This window comes from Phaenicophaeus curvirostris, chromosome 1 (genome assembly GCF_032191515.1).
Source record: "Phaenicophaeus curvirostris isolate KB17595 chromosome 1, BPBGC_Pcur_1.0, whole genome shotgun sequence".
Lineage (NCBI taxonomy): Eukaryota > Metazoa > Chordata > Aves > Cuculiformes > Cuculidae > Phaenicophaeus > Phaenicophaeus curvirostris.
In genome coordinates, this window is record NC_091392.1 from 80108247 (window position 1) to 80127788 (window position 19542).

The following is a 19542-nucleotide window of genomic DNA, read 5'->3' on the forward strand; positions in this document are numbered from 1 at the left end:
TGTATTAAGTAGCTTGCACTTGGGAATTAGTATTACAAATTGTCAAATTACATCCCCCCCACTTTTATTTCAGGAGAAAGTAGGATTTTCAGTTAAATAGATTTTTTAAATTTCCAGTTCAGGGGTGGGACCAGTGAGAAGCAAAGACACACTGTTGAATCTGTTTTTCTGCCAACCTCTTGGAGGTGATAGCGAGATGGCTATCACTCATACTTAAACTTAAGAGTTTCCATATGCCCAGTTAAGAATCCCCTGATTTTTTCCAGTCTCCTCAACTCAACCAGTTTCACTTCAGAATTAATTGATGTTGATTTAGGATTTGGTTTTCTAAGGTGTTGAATGCATGCCATCGATTTTAGCTGAAATGCTGAATGCTCAGCCTTTCTCAATATCAGATCCTTCCTGTTTAAAAGAACAAGAACCAGATTTGAACTTTATTAAAGCCAGACCCATATGCTCAAAGGAATGATTATTAGCTCCCTATGTGATTCCATAAGTTAATACGTCTTTATTAGTGGGCTCTTTTCAACCTAGCAAGTGTTGTGGAATTGGCCTTTATAAATTACATAAGCTTAATTTCAATTGGCTTCTAGTAAAATGTAACACACCGACTGGAAGATTGTTACATAAATGCCACTTTCTGATGAGCAGTCTGAACTCAAACAGGTTTATTCTACACTACTGCTGACACACAAAGTCTTGTTTCAGGTTTCTCATTAAACCAGTCCCTGGATAAAATTTAGAAGTGACATAAATAGAAGTAATTTTTTTGTGTTCAGCATCTCAACCATTTTAGACCAGCTCTTGATTCAGTCCTCCATTTGCAGGGGAATAAGAAAAAAAAAATATTATGTCACTAAAGAATTTAATCTGTCCTCATGCAAGGCCAGACATCTTTTTCACTGCATGGACAACTAAGAGCAATAGACTTTTATTCTGTGGTTTGGTGGGGAGGGACTGATCAAGGTCTTTAATTTATTTAAGGCCATGTAGAATTAGGCAGCAGAGGCTACATACGGATGGGTGTCATTACCCATCTTATTCCCAAAGGCACTACAGCACTTCTTTTCAGCCCTGGAGATTTACTGTCTCCCCTGCCATACATACTTTCCAGAGTTCCTCTCAATATTGACCAAAATGCAGAAAGGAAAATGATTAAGTGTTATCCAGAGTTAGCCAGATTTCAGATTATTTCATTATCAGCCATAAATGCAGCAGGAGCAGCCCTTATTTTCTTATTAACAGGAGCTAATCTGCTGTCAGGCTTTCTGTGGACTCTGAAAAAGTTCTTGCCACATTATTGATTTGGTCTTTCATAGTAAGCTAGGACATCTTTCTTGAAGTTGTACATTTTTTTCCATAAGAAGGATGTTGGGGATGTGGCTCTGATACCAGGAGTTGTGCCGCTAGCACCAGCCTGTGGCAGAAAGCATTGAGTTTTCAGAATTAAGCCATGCATAACCTTAGGACACCAGCAGAAGGCAGCCACCACTTCAGTACAGGCCAGAAAACAGACAGGCGTATAAAGAGCTGTTTCAAAATATTACAAGGGAGGGTGGGGCAGAAGATGAGTCTTCACAAATTGCTTTTGAAACTACAACAGCACCTCTGTAAGTCTCACCTAAGAGGTCCAGTCCTGGGTGGGATGACAGACGTTCTGCCTTCCCACTACCACTCCACAAAACTGTTCATTGCCCCCATGCAGCAGCTACTACGTGGGTATCCTAACACTACTACTAGCCAGCTTCAGACAGCCAAACAACATTTTTGTCAGTCAAGTTACCTATTTGTATCTTCAAAGTACACTTCCCACTTGTTGATCATCTTAACTGTTACGAGAAATTCCTGTCAAGGTAACAAAGCATTTGGAGTTTTGTCTTCAAGGGAAATAAATATCTCTGCCCTCATTTAAAAAAAAAAATCTATTTATACTAGTAAATATTTTTAAGTATTATATTTCAGGTATTTAATGTCATCATGGAATTTTTGCTTGAGAAAGGCCGCAGGAGGAGGAACATTGTTGACTGAAAATTACCCTTTCAGCAGTCTACCAAAACTCTCCACAGATTTAAAGCAGTTGTGTGAGTGTAAAGGGTGTACTTATTGCAGTGGCTTTTGTAGTATGAGTGAAGTGTGCATGGGACACCCAATACCACCGACCTTTCACAGTTCCAGCTCACTCTGCACAAACACAGAAGCAACTTCAGTACAACCTCATTGTTGGCATGCAGAAAGCTTCCCAGCTAAACTCCTGCTTGTTGAAGAGAGAAATAATGATCTCTACAGAGAAAAACTCCTCACAGAGCCCAACTACTCACCTGCCACACTGATCTAGAAAGAGGAACATTCCTCACTCATTACAGAGCGCTTTCTGTAACTCATTCTTTACGTCCAGTATTCTTCCCTGTGATTTCCTTGTGATTGAAAGACCAGTAGCATTACCTCCTTAATTCTCAGGATGATTTTCTTCTAAATTTCTCTTAAAATACAGTTTGTTTCCCTAAGGCTTTTAGCTTAAAGTAACAAACTTTTGGCATAATAAAACCACAGAGCATAACTTGGATCAGGGCATTCCACCTGGAGTTTTGTGTCCAGTCCTGGAATCCTCAACATAAGAAGGATATGGAACTGTTAGAATGGGTCCGGAGGAGGGCTACAAAGGTGATCAGAGGGCTGGAGCACCTCCCATATGAGGACAGACTGAGACAGTTGGGGTTGTTTAGCCTGGAGAAGAGAAGGCTCTGAGGACACCTGATAGCAGCCTTCCAGTACCTGAAGGGGAGCTAAAAGAAAGCTGGGGAGGGGCTTTTTACAAGAGCATGGAGTGATAGGATGAGGGGGGTGGCTTTAAATTGGGGCAGGGAAGATTTAGGTTAGACATTAGGAAGAAATTCTTCACAATGAGAGTGGTGAGGCACTGGAACATGTTGCCCACGGAAGTTGTGGATGCCCCATCCCTGGAAGCATTGAAGGCCAGGTTGGATGGGCCTTGAGCAGCCTGGTCTTACGCAATTGTGTTAGTAGTTAGTCTGCATCAGCAACTTATGAGTCCCTTTGCCAGCTTCAACTCAAGCTGAAAGGGTAGTCATAAAGATAATGCAATTTGGATGATCTAAGTTTGATCAGACTAACCTGTCTTCTTGCAGGGGAAAGCAAGACAGACCTCCATTCATCACCATTTTTGTACTCTGGGGGCAGCACTCCAACCAGCCAGTGCCGTCACAGAATCACAGAATGACCTGAGTTGGAAGGGACCCACAAGGATCATCAGTCAAACTCCTATCCTTGCATAGGACAACCCCAAAAATTCACACCACATCCGAGTGCATTGTCCAAAATCTTGAACATTGTCAGGCTTGGTGCAACGACTATTTTCCCAGAGAGCTGTTCCAGTGCTACACCACTCTCTCAGTGAAGAACTTCTTCCTAATATCCAACCTAATCCTCCCCGGCTCATCCTCCTGCCATTCCCTCAGGTCCTATCATTGGTCACCAGAGAGAAGAGATCAGTGCCTGTTCCTCCAGCTTCCTTTGTGAGGAAGCAGTGAACTGCAACAAGGTCTCCCCTCAGTCTCCTCTTCTCCAGGCTGAAAAAAGTGACTTTAGCCACTCCTCATACGACTTCCCCTCTAGACCCCTGACCAACTTTGTGGCCTCCTCTGGACACTATCCTGTAGCTCGATACTCTTTTTATACTGCAGTGCCCAAACCTGCACACAATATGTGGGGCCACACAACTGTGGAGCAAAGTGGGACAATTGCCTCCCTCGACCAGCTGGCAATGCCATGCTTGATGTACCCCAGGACATGGTTGGCTCTCTTGGCTGCCAGCTTTGGCTCATGTTCAACTTCCAAGCATCCCTGAAGGCCAGCCACAGCCTGGCTGTAGCCTATCCATCAGCAGCACTCAGGGAACCAAAAGGGGAGCAGCTGTAGTTACTGAGCAAAGGAAAAGGAAGAGTAAGGCAAAGATCACAAACTAAAAGGAAATCAGACTGTAGGGCCTTTACTAATGGAACATTGCAGCAAAATTAAAGGGTTCTAGTAATGCTAGCTATGAGCTTCTCTATTAAATTTAAGTGTATAGATTGGGACAGTTTAAGTAAAGCTTCTGCCTTTCAGATGAGAAATAAAAACTAACTCTAAATAGGCCCAGTCCAATCAAAGACAAAGGAAAATGAGTTTGTGAAAACACTCCTTCAGTGGTCCCAGATATCAGAAATATTCTCTGACATAGATTAAAATATTGTAATCTTCAAAAAAGGGAGCTAAAGTGACCATTTGCTACAAGACACATTTAAATGGAAAAGAAAAGTCAGCATACAGGTAGGAGGAGAGCTTGAAACTCTAGATTGTTTAATGAAAAGCAACTCAAGCTCCATATTTCTTTGAAGGGCAGACAAGGAGTTTATAGGGGCCCAGGCTTCCAAATGTCACCAACACACAAGACAAATGCTTGCACAGGCCCCACACTTGATTCTTTCTTGTAGCCTGATCACTGCAGGAGAAACTCTGCTAGCTGAGTTTTCCCTGGTCTTTGCTATAATAAAGTTGTGATCGCGAGAGTTCCCAATGCTCCTTGGAAGACTTAGCAGGCTGGCAGTCAGATCCCCCCACAACAGAAAAGAAACTGGAGTGCATCAGTATTGATCCTCCACTCTACCCTTACCATCTCCATATAGAGCTTCAAACCGAGCTTGATGGAAAAATGGCACACATGGAAGAAGTTCCACTTAAAAGCATCCTTGACAAGCCCTGCACTTCTTCCCATCCTTTCTAATCAACTTGAAATTGCTACTTTATAAAATTCCCACTGATGTCTAAAACTAAATTACGTACTAATGCAGACAGGGAAGAAGAGATTTTACAGTAACAATAATTTTAATCCACGTTAACAGGTGATATTTAAAGTTACAGATAGTGATGGTATTTCTGACAGATCAAGGCAAAGCTGTGCTAATTACAGGCACAATTTGTTTTGTTTATAGGACTTATTTCATGCAAAAGAGCGTGATTCATAAAAAAATGCTGGGTGAATGCAATCACAAGAGGCAAATCCTCATTCTGCCTAAGTCTTTTTATCAATGCAGCCACAGAATTGTGCTCATTCCACAACAAGTTCACAGCAGATGGATTAAAATGGACAACCTTTATCGCTGTTCTCCAGCTGTCAGTCAGGCTTTTTTCATCTGCCAGCACGTGTAGACAATATCAGCTCCATTAACAATGCCATTCCTTTAGTGGCATTGGATTGTAACAATGACAACATTAAGCAGCTACTGCAAAAAGACTCAAGATTACATAAATCCAGAAAGCTGTAGTAGTTAATTGGCTGTTTCTCAAACACCCGCAGCAATTCACTTTGGTCCCATTGGTATTCCAGTAATTAAAAAGCTAATTGCTGTTTTATTTCGGAAGGCAAGAAACCCTAAGAATAAAGTAAGGAGAAATGCAGCTTGCTGAAGTGAGAATGGTAAGGCCCTCTGTTCTCATCAACAGATCCCTGCGGTATAAGCAAGCTATCACCTTGGAAAGGTTTACACAAATGCTTGCCACAAGAGTAATTAGCTGATCAGAAAGAAACCTAGGCGATACCTCCCTCCCCTTTCTCTGCCTGAGATCACATACAGGGTTCTAGGTTTAAATGGAAAAATAACATCGTTACTCTGTTTTTCTTTGGTTAAATGTCTTCTGGCTCACGTTTATGAGATAAAGGCCTTCAGACCAAAATTTTCTCTTTCTCTAATTAATTCTACCCCCAGTGTCGTAGAGTCTTTCAGGAACCCTATTTGAATTTAGCCTTTTGTTTGCAAACACTGTCACAAGTGAAAGCACTCAGCAACTTGGAATTTCACAGAAATTCTGCAGTAACAGAATAATCTAAATCTCAACATTTCAGGGGAAAGAAGACTTAAAGGTTTATGAGTAGCATAACTGCTTCACCACATGGGGGTTGGATCTAGATGACCTTTCAGGTCCTTGCAACCTAAAGCATTCTATGATCCTGTGAACATTTACAACTGAATGATGTCATCATAGCAGACAGTGGCAGCAGAAGACAAACTATATTGCCATCCTGCTGATCATATAGCTAAACAGAAGAATGCTTGAACAAGCGAAAAAAGACCTGGGGGTGAACTGGTATCAGCACTGCTTCCACTAGGCTATGAGGAGAAACAAGAAGTGGCTCCTGAGCTAGAAAGGGTGGTGATATTATTAAGAGCTTGCAATGCAGAAGGGGTATTTACTCAGATGTTACCGAGAGCTTAAAATGCAGTGTGAGCTGCTGGGTATGCATGTGTGCAGAGGCAGATAAAAACAGCAGAATAACTCATGTTTTTACGTAGCCCTCTGGAAAAGGAACCTTCATTGACAGCTTTTCAGAACAGCTATCAGACCACTTATGAAAGAAGGCAATTCACAGGAGACACGTTTTCTGTAGAGAAGAAGGAATGCATACTGAAAAGTGGGAGATGTCAAAAGTACTGCTTAAGGGAAAGCCCAGAAATGCAAACCAGAAAACACTGACCTAGCAACACGCCGGGATCTGTGTTTGATAGGAAGTAGGAAAGAAGTGTTCTTACATCAGCAAGCATTCAGAGCATGCCACATAAGGACATGGTGAAGTTGGAGGACACTGCTGGTACACTCTTCCACAGGAATACGCAGCATTGCTGTTGTCAGCACTGTATAACTTGATGAAAATGTATTTTGAAAGTTGTCATGATAAAGAAGCTATGGGAAAGAGTCCTCTCTCACAGCAAGCTATTACTTGAACACATGAAATCACACATTTTTATAACGCACTTGTAGTCTTTTACTCACAAATTTATGTCATCAGAAGACCTATCAGATGCAGCATGGTTAAGAATGCCACCACTATTCAGCTGAATATGTAGAGATCACACCCAAGAATTGCTTGAAGCAGCATTTAAGCCAGTTGTGAGTTACAGGCAGACACACAAAGAAACAGGGCTAATCTCACACTAGAAGCACAACTTCCACATCCCAAGTACTTTTTATGGAGGAACAAAAGAAACTAAAAGACAGTTGATCAGTTTTTTTATTTTTTCTTTAATGAATTGTCACTGAAAATCATTGGCTGAACAATGACAGCATTTTCTAGTTACAATTTAAAGTGAGTAAGATAAAGAAAATACAAATAATGGTATAAATAATAACAAGCAACAGCCTTTGCCAAAATTGCTTAAGGCATTGGCTATAACTGACACTACAAATTCTAATTCTATATCTACATATACAAATCTATACATTCCATAAATACAGCACCAGTTGAATTTTAGTCCACAAGTGCACTACTCAGTATGGGACTCCTCAGTTTTACCACAGATTAGAAGCGTCCGTTTTCTCGTACAAATCCACAGCAGAATCCCACAAGAAATTCAGTTATTGACAAAACTTAATTAATGAAATTAATGCTCAGTGAGTAGTAACAGCAGTACACTCACAAGACAGTGTTTTGCTTTCCTTCCCTACTTCAAGGACTCCTTCATCAGCCTGTGTCACTCATGCTGTAACTCTTAAGCATAATAAGAAGGACTGAGGTTCTTATTTCAGCTTTTCTTTTTGATTTCTCTACATTTTTAGACTAGTTTCAAACATTTGGCCCACATTTGGTCCTTTTGTTAACCGTAGTTTTATAGCTAATTAGGTAGATTATAATTTCTTGGAAAGCAGCAGATGGGACTCTGATGCCAAATCTTCTCCACCTTTCATAGGATGCCAGGAATAACTAGATTCCTTATTGATGTAGATTAATCTTCACCCTAAAATGTAAAAGGGAAAAAAAGAAAAACAAGTCAGTGACAGGTACTCTCCCAAATCTAGTCATAGTTTCAGCTGTCAAGAAAGAGAAAAGCTTTTTGAAATGTATCCAATGCATTAAAAAACCCGACAACCAAACACCTCTGATATAATAGTCTTTTGAAAAGCACTTAATAGAATGCAGGTTCTTTGGCAAACATTATTACCAGATTATGAAAGTAGATCATATTTTAAGTTGGTTTCTTAACACATAGTTACAACATGTTCTCAGTTAAGTGACATGTCTCTTAAATTTAGCCACTTCCATTTTTCAGGATTCTATGCCCCAAGCACATATTTGGGATTAAAAAGACGAGACTCCTTACATCTTTTTCTTACCAAGTCTTTCCTATCTGGTAAATCCTTGGGTTAAATTCTCCAAAAGGATGAGTGCAACTGTATAGGGCTTGCTCCGTCAGCATCAATTGAGTTCAATCTTACTACACCTTATCGTAACAGAGTCCTAGAACTGCTATAAACATCAAATACTACAGACATCATGTTTTGAAGACTGTGGATAGTTTCCAAGAGATACCCACCTTTAACTGGGCAAATAGTTCTAGCTGACCATTACATTTCCATGGCAAGTAGGAAATATGAAGCATTTCCAGGCTTATTTCCTTTCTTCAATGTTTGTGAGAAAGAACCAGCTGTACATACTCACTGCAGGAAAAATGAGTGAAAAGCTGTACCCATCTTACACAAAGAAAGGGTAAGACTCAGCCACCCTCCATTACTTTGGGTATTATATGAGACTCCTGGACAGGGGACCAGGTTCTATTGCTTCTAGGAGACATCTCAACATGAATGAAGACTGCAACCGTTAAGAGTATCAAATGTGCACGTACCACAAACATTTCTGTTAGTTTTCAAGGGGGACTGCTGAACTTGAAACTCCAAAATAAAGGACTCTTGGAGATCCATCCAAGCCCAGAACATTTCTAGCACAATCTACCAAGTGATGGAAGCCAGAGAACTTTATCTAATTAATGACCATCGCTGGGAATCCTACATTTCATAATGAACTACAGCATCTAGAGCAGTTACGAAGATCTCAGTTAGAGCCTCTAAATCTGTGTTGCACTTATTTTGGCTTGCAGGACTAACATGGAAACAGTTTAAGATGATGGAGACTGCACAAAGTACTTCTCAGAACACACATGCCACTATTTGTGCCACAGAGCTAGGCCCAGGCTTGTCAAATGCAATCCTATAAGGCCAACTGCTGGCAAAGCCAGGAAGCAGAAGCCACTGTGATGAGGAACAGATGAAAGCTGTTGCTCATCACAATGAGAAATTAGGGGCAATGAGCAACTAGGGTATTTCTGGCGAGATCAGAGCTGTGTTTGTCACACAACCCAATGCAGAGTTGTTCTGGTCACACATACTGTATTTCATCTGCATGTATTCTACATCCCTGATTCAGAAAGGCACTAAAGTATACAAATAACCTCTGAAATATATGTTTAATTACAATACATATTTTACATTTGCAAGTCTAATTCTAACGAAAAATAATACATTGCTCTTCTGGCATGATCATGTTACAAAAATCCAACTGCAGGGTTCACAGAGTATAGCTACGGACATCTGGCCTAGTTGGGATTTTCCCCCACTCCCCAAGAGAACCCAGAAAAGGGATAGACAAGCATTCAACACAAACAAAACCTCCAAAACTTATAGGTTGGCTTTGTTCCTATCCTTCAGGATGAACTGCAGTTCAGAAATTAAAATACAGGGTTGGTGGGAACCCTCATATCCTCCCCATCTCTGCTTCAGTATTACTTAACCTTTCACAATAGTTTTCCATGTCTACGCAACATTCCTAGCAGTGGTGAAGTATGTGTGGAGGATCTAGTGAATAAACTTAAAACTATGCCTTAAGGAGTAATATAAGTGCTCAGAAGAGAATTCTGAGAACAACTGAGCTGCACACTGAAATACGGCACTTATACGGTGCTTTTGACTAATCCTGAATTGAGATAATGCTAAACAGACCCAATTAGTTCAATAAAAGAAGGCAACACTCAGTCTAGCAAAGTCATTCATTATAATATTTATTCTGTGAAATAAACAAGAAAACATAAGATTAAAAATATGTTTCACGTATTTCACAAAATACAGAGAAAGGTACTGTCGCAAACAAAACAGAATAAGCAAGCAAAACCCCCACCGAAAATACCGAGAGCTTTACTGTCCTCATTGGATCACATACACGCAAAAAGGCAAATAAAGGAGAAAGAGCAGTTTAAGGGAAGTGGCAGGTTGTCTGTCAAGATCTTGGATGATTAAATGAATCCACAAGACATTTGCCATCACCTCTCTTACTGTAAGACCAAATTGATGCAAGTTATTTTCCTTGCTATCATTTCTTGGCTTTATCTTTTCTTCTGGGAAACCAGGATAGCACAGCAGAATTCCTATTAAATCACAAACTAGAAAGATAACAGAGCTCAAAGTGTAGGCAGATATGGAAAGATAGCAGGGCATGATAGGTGGGAGGAGACAGCAGCTGTTCCACTGCTGGAAGCAGGGTGGAGGGAGATGCTCTGACGATCTTATCAGAAGCAGGGGGCTCAGGGTAGGGGAGGTGGGGGGAATACATTCTGTGAAAGAATAGGCAGAAGCAGGGTATATATCTAGTACATCTCTTGAAGAGCCCCAATAACAAAGAAGACATGCTGCATTATGAAAAGATGCTGAAAGCTATGTCTTTATTTAGGTTACAAATTACATTAGAATAAGCCTTCTTACTGAAAGCTTTTGATCCAGTCCCTTCTCCTCAACATAGAGTACTCCATTTGGCTTAGCAATGCTATTAAAAGATCCTCCTTTTGTTTTTATTTTACAGAACCTCTCCAGCTCCCACGTATTAACCACATAACTACTGACCACAAAGCCAGTGGACTCCGACACAAAAGCAGCCCCCATCTCCTATCGGGAAGGCCCAGAAGCTGCCATAGCTGTATTTGGGGAAGGTGGCGTAGTGAAAGGAAGAACAACACTCTGCTTACGCCAAGACCTATCACACCAAAAGCCTCACTCCATGCAGGCTTAGGAACTCCACAATCAAAGATATTCATGTGGGGAGGAGCAAAGAGAAGACAGCAGGCTGGGATCCTTCCCCCTGCACCCAGGGATGCATCCACTTCTCTGACAACAGCATTCTTCTGTTAGCTACCAAGCTATGTTTGCTGCAGTGCGAAAGGTTCTGCATTGGCCTCCTGTGAACAACGCACCATGGGGGAAGATTGTTACAGTTACAAATCTATTTTTCATGTTGCTTCTTAAAAACAAAGCTAGGAATTCCTATTTTTTAAGGATTTACAGTGAAGCGCAATTTAACTTGTAGCATGAAAAATTACAAAATTAGAAGACATGAAATATAGAATTGCCCATGCTATACCTTAACTCTGTTCCTTCACATGTACATATCAGGAACATGACTTTATATCACATGATCTTTTCATCTTTCAGTCCCTAGAAGAACTTTATTTTATTCCCTGGACAAGCACAAATGAAGCCAGAAAGAAGACTCCATACGCAATTCCAAGTCCAGTATTTCTCAGTTTTGAGTGTTTGCAGCTAGAACAGTTTTCTGATGCAGTTTTTAAAAATTCAATTATGTTTTTTTGCATTAGGAAAACAGAAAATGCTCTAAGAGATTAAAGTCTCAGGTCTTCACAAGTCTCGGTGAAACACAAAGATTGCGTCTTCTTTTAAATAACTGCCCGGCTTTCTAGCTAGTGTAATTCATGTGTTGTCCATGTAAATATTATACAGAGTCTTTGTGCCACCCACTAAGTGCTTTGCTTCAATCAACTATTTGTGCTCAAAAGCACATCCTTATGTTTCTTCCTACACCACAGCCATCCTCCCACGCCACAAAAGATGTGACAAAATAGGAATTAATCATAGGCTGGATACTTACAGAGATTGCTGCTGTTTGCTTCTGTCTTCCCAGCCTTGGCAAGTTTGGTTGAGTTCTGCTGTGCTTTGCCCAGCTCCTCTCCAGTTAGCAGGGCTTTTATTTCAGAGGGGATTTTCCCTTGGTCCATGGCCATGCACCACTGCTTGTACTGAAATACGCAAACGCATTAGGCATTAGCAAACTGCCAGGACCACATTAGTAGACAAAACAGAGCCGTAATCTTTACCTTCCGGTATATTCATTTAAGGTTCGAATGTACTGGGTCAAAGCTTCTTACAAAACTGCAGAGCCCTAATGAGCAATGCACGTGTCCACGGTTGCATACCTGGCCTCTGTAAGTCCTGTTTCAGTCAATAAAATGCTACTCAGTGGCAGCACTAGACACAATACTGTAATTATTAAACAACATGGAACACTTTGTGCATTTTCTTGCTGCTGGCATGCCAGAATACCGTTCCAGTTCATGGCCTATTAAAAACAAATATTCCACATGACTCTGGGGCCGAATGACTGTTAAGGGGTCCTTTCTGATTGTGCAAGGCACAGCTACAGCACACGTAAGTAGTTCCGTCATCTTAAATGCTTCATTGGCAAACCCTGAAGCACACTGAAAACCTTGTGGTCAGTGGGCTGACTTTCCACCCAACCCTAAACCTACACACCTGTGATGATTAGCTGTGCCTATTCAAACAAACCTTGGGCAAAGTCAAGGAGATATCCTCAGCTCCAGTGAAATTTGGATACATGACCCCCTTTATATTTTAACACATTTCTTTCCATCCTCTACCTCTCTCTATCTCCATCAGAAGTTTTCCAAAACAAACATTTCAAAGACAGACTCATGCAATGGCACCACCTTTGCTTGCTTCGTTGAAAACCAGCAGATAACTGTGACATGAGATTCATATTCAACATGCAAAGTAGGCAAACAGCTGAATGCATCTGTTACTGATGTTTTGATACCTTACAGCTAGCCAAATCCTACTCTCAGTCACAGTGATTTTGGGGAAAAATGTCCACGAGGACAGGTTCCCAAATAATACTGAGGGTTAGGTTAAATGGTAGTTTCTTACCATTTCAAGCTCTTCTCTGAGAGCACAGATGGCTCGCTCTCTGCTTGAAACCAGCTCTTCCAGGTACTGGTACCTCAGCTTCTTCCTGGCTCTGCACTCTCTTGCACTCTGACGACTTCTTTCAAGTTTTGCCTTCAAGTCTATCTTGGCTGGTTTACGACCTCGCTTTCCTGGTTTCTTTACCTTGCCTCCAACCACCTGGAAAACAAGAGTACAGTCAAGATCCTGTTCTAAAAAGGTCTAAAATTTCTTTCAAAGGAATCTTCTCAGGATTTTTACTAAACAGGGAACTGTTACACTGAGCCCTACCTCTGCTGCGCCTGTATTCCAGTTGTACCTAAACACTATGACCAGGTTTACCTTCAAAACATTTTTATACAGCCTAGAAAACTGTCCCCTCAGGCTTACTCATGCAGCTTATCTCAGTGATCAACTCTCCCAAGTGCCTATTCTAGAACTCCCTTGCAGAAATGTAACCACCTAGTTTCCTGGCCTATGTCATGCAGATATTGCAATTATTTTCCCCTCTTCTTTGTGGCTCCTTTTTTCACAGGTCAGAAAGCTTCTCTTGCTACAAACAGAAAAGAAGGAAATTGGTTCCTCAATGTTTACTCTACACTTCCCCGCCCAAATATTTTACTACTAACATGAAAGCATGGCACATTGAAGTGTTAAATATGGTTTGAAATTCAGTACAGTGGGCATCGGGCAGTATCGCCCTGTAAGCATTGCATCAGCCACACACCTACCTCCCCTCTGAAGTGAGGATTTCTCTCTATTTGCATTCTGACCACACTGTTTGAATGGAGGGGGTGTGGAGAAACACACCTAACATGCACACCTACATACAAGAATTACACTGCCAGCTTAGTGTTTTGACATACTGTATGTAGACAGGACTTTTACTAATAGCAGTGTTCAAAATATCAGAGTTCATAATAAAGAAAGGCACTTTTATTGTGTGATGCTACAAAATAAGCGAGCTTTGACAATCAAAGAAGTCATTTGTTCTACAAACTGAGCAGGCTGCAATAAAAACAATAACATAGTGAACTGATGTGCTAGAATGAAGGAAAAAAGTATTATACAATTGAGCCTATTCTTTCTTTGGAAAGTGAGTCAACAATCACATGCCAACATAATCCTACCCTCTATACTGCCTCTCCTAATTTATTCAGGAGTAACTGCCCACCATAAGCAAATGAGGGAACAGAGCGTACTTAATGGACATCTAGCAATAATGAAACAAACATAATACATTCATAAAAGCAAAAAAAACCCCAACAATCTCTTTTACATTTGAACTGCCAAATGCAGTTTGAATAATGTGTTCACTCCACCAAGGTGTTCTTTTTAAGATCTTCTAGTTCACATAGTACATTCACTGAAATAATATAAAAACAAAACAGCCACAGCCAAGGGTAAAATAAGTTCCAAAGAAAGGAAAGCGATTGTCCCCTTTCAGGACTCCTATTTTTGTGTGGCGATTTATAGCTCCGTAGGAGTTAGAAATACACAGTCTTCCAAGGGGGGGTTGTAGGCACTCGCAGTTTGCTATCTATTATTACTGGCACTCAAAAGATTTCTGGATATTACGTTATACACTACAGTCAATGTACTGCAGTTCTCAAAGACTTTTAGTGCTCAAGACTTCTCTGTGCCAAAGAAAGTTAGTTTAAAGTAAATTTGCAAATTGAAGAGCTAGATAAGGTCTTGTAGAGACATACACTCCGTCTCTCTTCAAAAAACCTCTGCCACTCTGAGTTCTGACCCTCTAGAAGAGTGGGCTAGTACTCAAATCCCAGCACACCACACACGGCTCTATGAAGAACATACTAACTCAAGTCACAGTTCTGTGCAGGAGCACACCACAGCCATGCCCTTTCACAAGAATGTCAGGCAGGCTAACAGTTGCTATCATGCTGTTTCTTACAAGCAGCAAGTTAAAGCTACTTGGGAATAGCACCCAACCTTTCCATAGCCAGCATGCTGGACAGGCACCGGCAATGAAAAGCACTTGCAAGCAGCACAGCCTCACAGTACTTAAATCCATCCAACACCACAATCTCACCATTTTTTTTTAAGGATTGTTATTTTAAAGCATCTCGTGTATGTTTATATGCAGCTGTTGCCTTTTGTAAGGTATGGGTCATATCACAGAAAACATACAAAGAGCAAGGGAGATTGGATCTTTATGCCAATAAGATACCAAGTGAGCTCAAACAAACCCTAAGTTTAAAAGCATACTTTTATGGTCAGATCTAGAGATGTGGACATAAAACAGTTAAAGGCACTTTGTAGTTTGCAAGGAAATTAAAACACTTGTACAGCCTGCTTTGCACATTGCAAATGCATCCTGGATCCCTGGTTATCAATTAACTGCTTTCCCTTCAGTAACTCTAGAAAGCTCTCTACTAACAGGTGTACCAGTTGCTTTCTTCTCCAAGCTCTTTTACAACTGCAGCAGCCTTGCACCCAAGCTCTCTTATGGGAGTAAAAAGGCTTGAACCTCTTGGGTCATCACTTGCCAATACTCTAACCAGCAGGACTATGGAAATAATGAAAAGCTTTATTTCTTTTAACTCTGACATGATATAACAAAGTCCTCATAATCTGTCTTCACATCACCCAGAAGACTTGTACCATCTTTGTGGCTCTTAGCACAGCTAGCTAATTAATCAAATCCTGCATCCTTAACAGTTCATCCTCACTGATATATAGAAGCTCCTAAAGGCCTGATAAATCCTTTGCTACCATGTCACATTATCATATCTCCCCAGCATCTAGTCACGTTTGCCTACACATTTGCTATGTTGATGTGATAGACAGAAGACAAAGCAGAAGTGCTAGTTGATGTTGAACATGGCAGCAGACCAAGAAGGAAAACAAGCAAGCAAACATTTTTTTCATTCCTTTTTATTCCTCTGGAGTTTATAAAGACATGAAGTCTATTAGCACTCAGCAGCATGGATTTGTGGGTTTTTTTCAGGGAGTCATAAGTAATGAAGACTTAGAACAATACTAATAATAAAATTGGCCACAGAAATATTAATAATGACACACATTTGTCAGAAATCCAACTAAGCTCCTATTTTGGTTCACTCACACTTCAGAAAATAGAAGAACCTAACTCTCTCCCTTTTTAATACAGTACTTAAATCATAATATCTTAATGTCACTCTTGCCTAGCATCAGTGTTCAGGTACAAAATTATTCAGCTTTGAATTGGAAATGGTTTCCATTACTTGCCTTGATATAGAAAAAGCCCTCAGGTTTCCAGGTTTTTTTTTTTATTTACACATGCCACTCTCTTCCAAAAGGGACTCAGAAGCTCTCTACAAAAGCACTGCCAGACCACACGATGAAGAAGTCTTCCTTTGAAAGGACATATATACATAACCTGGCTACTAGCATTCACACCCCTGAAGAACTGAACCGCCTGCATAGAAAATTGTGATAAAGCCAGCCTCACTGTGACATCTGCAGGTTTTAGACAATTTGGCAGATTTAAACAACGCTATCCCGAAGCACTTCTATCAGCACTTCTGATCACACTGACCAGTTCAGTACCTTCCAGCAGCTCTTAGCACATTCACAGAATGACAATTAGCTTTTAAGTGCCAGTGCTTGAGATCCAGCCCAGGAAATCATCTTAAACAGATTCTTGTTTGTGTCAGTGGCTGAAGGTGTAGGGCTGCAAAACCTTCCCCTGGCATGGAGCCGACTAGCATCTACAGAATTTATATAAAACTATAAAAATTATTAGCAAGCAATAAAAACAAATGCAAGCATTGCATTTGTTGCAGTCGAGGGCAGAAGAACCTATTCATGCTTGAGAACAGTTTCTCAAAATCAGCAGTCAAATGAAGCTAGTCACAAGTCTAATAAAGATTAGGTTATCTCATCTGCTAAGTCAAAGCACACCATTCACAGCAGCAGTATAAAAGCCAACTACGAAGTACGCTGGTTAGTCCTGCAGTGGATGACATATCATACACTTAACACAGATTTAGTTAACTTTCACTGGCAGACAAAAGCATCCAATAATAATCTGGAAATGTAAACTACTACTTAGTGAGCAAACACTTTGTAAGTCTTAAGCAGATAAGTCATTAGAAATCAATCCTAAAATTCTAACCACGCAAAGTAATTAACGTACTAAGAAGATAATCTTTAGCACAGATGTGTAAGGACTACTATCTTTGCCAAATGGTCTGTTTTAAAAAGAATAAGCTAAGAAAAATATTAAGTTTTCATGAAGTGTTATGCAGGCATCCACAAGTGAAGAGCCCACAGCTCTGCACGTGGGTTTTGTGTCCCAAGTGCTGGACTCTGCACTTGGCCTTGTTAAACCTCATCCCATTGGTCTCAGCCCATCGGTCCAGCCTGTTCAGATCCCTCTGTAGAGCCTCCCTACCCTCCAACAGGTCGACGCTTCCTCCCAGTTTAGTGTCATCTGCAAATTTGCTATGGGTGCATTCGATCCCCTCATCCCGGTCATTGATAAAGATATTGAACAGGACAGGACCCAGCATCGAACCCTGGGGGACACCACTTGTGACCAGCCTCCAGCTGGAGTTAACTCCATTTACCACCACACTCTGGACCTGGACAACCAGCCAGTTTTTAACCCAGCAGAGGGTGCGCCTGTCCAGGCCAGTGGAAGCCAGTTTCTCAAGCAGGATACTGTGAGATACCATGTCAAAGGCTTTACTAAAGTCCAGGTACACTACACCCATAGCCTTTCGCTCACCCATTAAGCGGCTCACTTTGTCATAGCAGGTGATCGGGTTAGTTTGGCAGGACCTGCCCTTCATAAACCCATGCTGAGTGGGCCTGATCACCCGGTTGTTCTGTATGTGCTGCTAGATGGCACCCAAGATGACCTGTTCCATGACCTTCCTTGGCACTGAGGGCAGACTGACAGGTCTGTAGTTTCCTGGATCCTCTCTCCAGCCCTTCTTGTAAATGGCTGCAACATCTGCCAGCCTCCAGTCCAATGGAACTTCCCCAGTCAGCCAGGATTGCTAGTAGATTATGGAAAGAGGTTTGGTGAACACCTCTGCCAGTTCCCTTAATGTTCCCCTAAATTCACCCTCAGGTGAATCCCATCCAGCCCCACAGACTTATGAATATTCAGGGATGCCTCTGTGCTGTTCTTGCAAAAAGATTCAGGAAGAACCAAAGCACCATCACTCATTGAAAGTCTGCAGCTCAAGCTCCTATCTCAGTACCTTACCATTTTTCCATAGTTCCTATTTATCTAAGGCATTCAGTGTGGTACAGGCACATGATCTACACCACATGAGATCACTGGTTTCTACCAAGGCTCTGGACCATGCCTGAAGCTTTAAGAAAAAGCCAAAAGTAGCATCACAGAATCATGGAATGATTAAGGGTGGAAAAGACCTCTAAGGTCATCCAGTCCAACTGTCAGCCCAACACCACTATGCCTGCTAAATCACATCCCAAAGTGCCACATGTACACAATTTTTTAACCCCTCCAGGGATGGAGACTCTACCACATTCCTGGGCAGCCTCTTGCAGTGCTTCACCACTCTTTCATTAAAGATTTTTTTTCTATTAGAATCACAGAATCATAGAATAGTTAGGGTTGGAAAGGAACTTAAAGATCATTCAGTTCCAACCACCCTGCCATGGACAGGGACACATCCTATCAGATCAGGCTGCCCAAGACCCCATCCTACCTACCCTTGAACACCTCCAGGGATGGGGCAACCACAACTTCTCTGGGCAACTTGTGCCAGCACCTCACCACCCTCACAGTGAGAATTTCTTCCTTATGTCTAGTCTAAATCTGCCCCTCTCCAGTTTATACCCATTGTCCCTAGTCCTATCACTACAAGCCTTTGTAAACAGTCCCTCCCTAGCTTACCTCTAGTACCTTCAGGTACCGGAAGGTCGCTATAAGATCTCCCCGGAGCCTTCTCTTCTCCAGGCTGAACAACCCGAACTCTCTCAGCCTGTCCTCATAGAGGAGGTGCCCCAGCCCTCTGAGCATCCTTGTAGCCCTCGTTTAGACTCGTTCTAACAGCTCCGTATCCTTCTTATGTTGAGGATAACATATTATCCAAAATAAACGTCCCCTGGAGCAACTTGGGGCCATTTCCTCTTATCCCATCCCTTGCCGCTTGGGAAAAGAGCCCAGCACCCACCTCACCACAGCCTCTTTTCAGGAAGCTGCACAGAGCGATGACGTCTCCCCTCAGCCTCCTTTTCTCCAGGGCAAACACCCCCAGGTCCCTCACCGGTCACAGAACCCTTTTGCTGAGGTCCATTCCCTTCTCCCGACGCGCTCCAGCCCCTCCATGTAACTTGCAGCGGGGAAGCCCCTTACCTTGCTGTCATCCATGTGTGCCGCCAGCCCGGGCCCCGCACCAGAGCCCCAGCGCTCACAGCCGCACAGCGCGGCCCAGAACCGCCACCAACGCCATCGCCGCCCTGTTTACAGCCGCCGGGAGGGCGGGGTAGCGGCGCGCGGGGCGCGCTGGGAACGGTAGTCTTTTCTCAGCCCCGCCGCCATTGATCACTGCGAAACTCGGGAAGGGGGCGGACTACAACTCCCAGAAAGCACCGCGGAGACGGCCTCCGCCCCTCTGGGCGGAAGAACTACATTTCCCAGGAGGCTCAGGGCGCCTGCCCGCTCCGCCCCGGGTCACAGGGGCAATGGATTGGAAAAGAGCTTCGAGGTCA

General features: G+C 42.1%; 1 protein-coding gene across 2 annotated transcripts; it reads right to left on the reverse strand.

The window, feature by feature from the left end:
- Positions 1-7054: 7054 nt before the first annotated feature.
- Positions 7055-19311, reverse strand: CREBL2 (cAMP responsive element binding protein like 2). Of its 2 annotated transcripts, none has more exons than XM_069865245.1 (4): positions 19187-19311; positions 12829-13026; positions 11756-11903; positions 7055-7787 (listed from the first exon to the last, which is right to left on the reverse strand). In XM_069865245.1, the coding sequence occupies exons 1-4, from the start codon at positions 19199-19201 to the stop codon at positions 7783-7785; spliced, it is 366 nt and encodes a 121-aa protein (XP_069721346.1). In that variant the 5' UTR covers positions 19202-19311; the 3' UTR covers positions 7055-7782. The 2 variants fall into 2 exon arrangements, with proteins under 2 accessions (XP_069721346.1, XP_069721356.1); XM_069865255.1 differs by lacking the exon at positions 7055-7787 and adding an exon at positions 9866-11048.
- Positions 19312-19542: the final 231 nt, after the last annotated feature.

Excerpts from the sequence above, each read along its gene's own strand:
- CREBL2 (XM_069865245.1), bottom strand. Across the intron at positions 11,904-12,828 it reads TCAGAGAAGAGCTTGAAATG|TACAAGCAGTGGTGCATGGC; the intron begins GTAAGAAACTAC and ends TGCGTATTTCAG.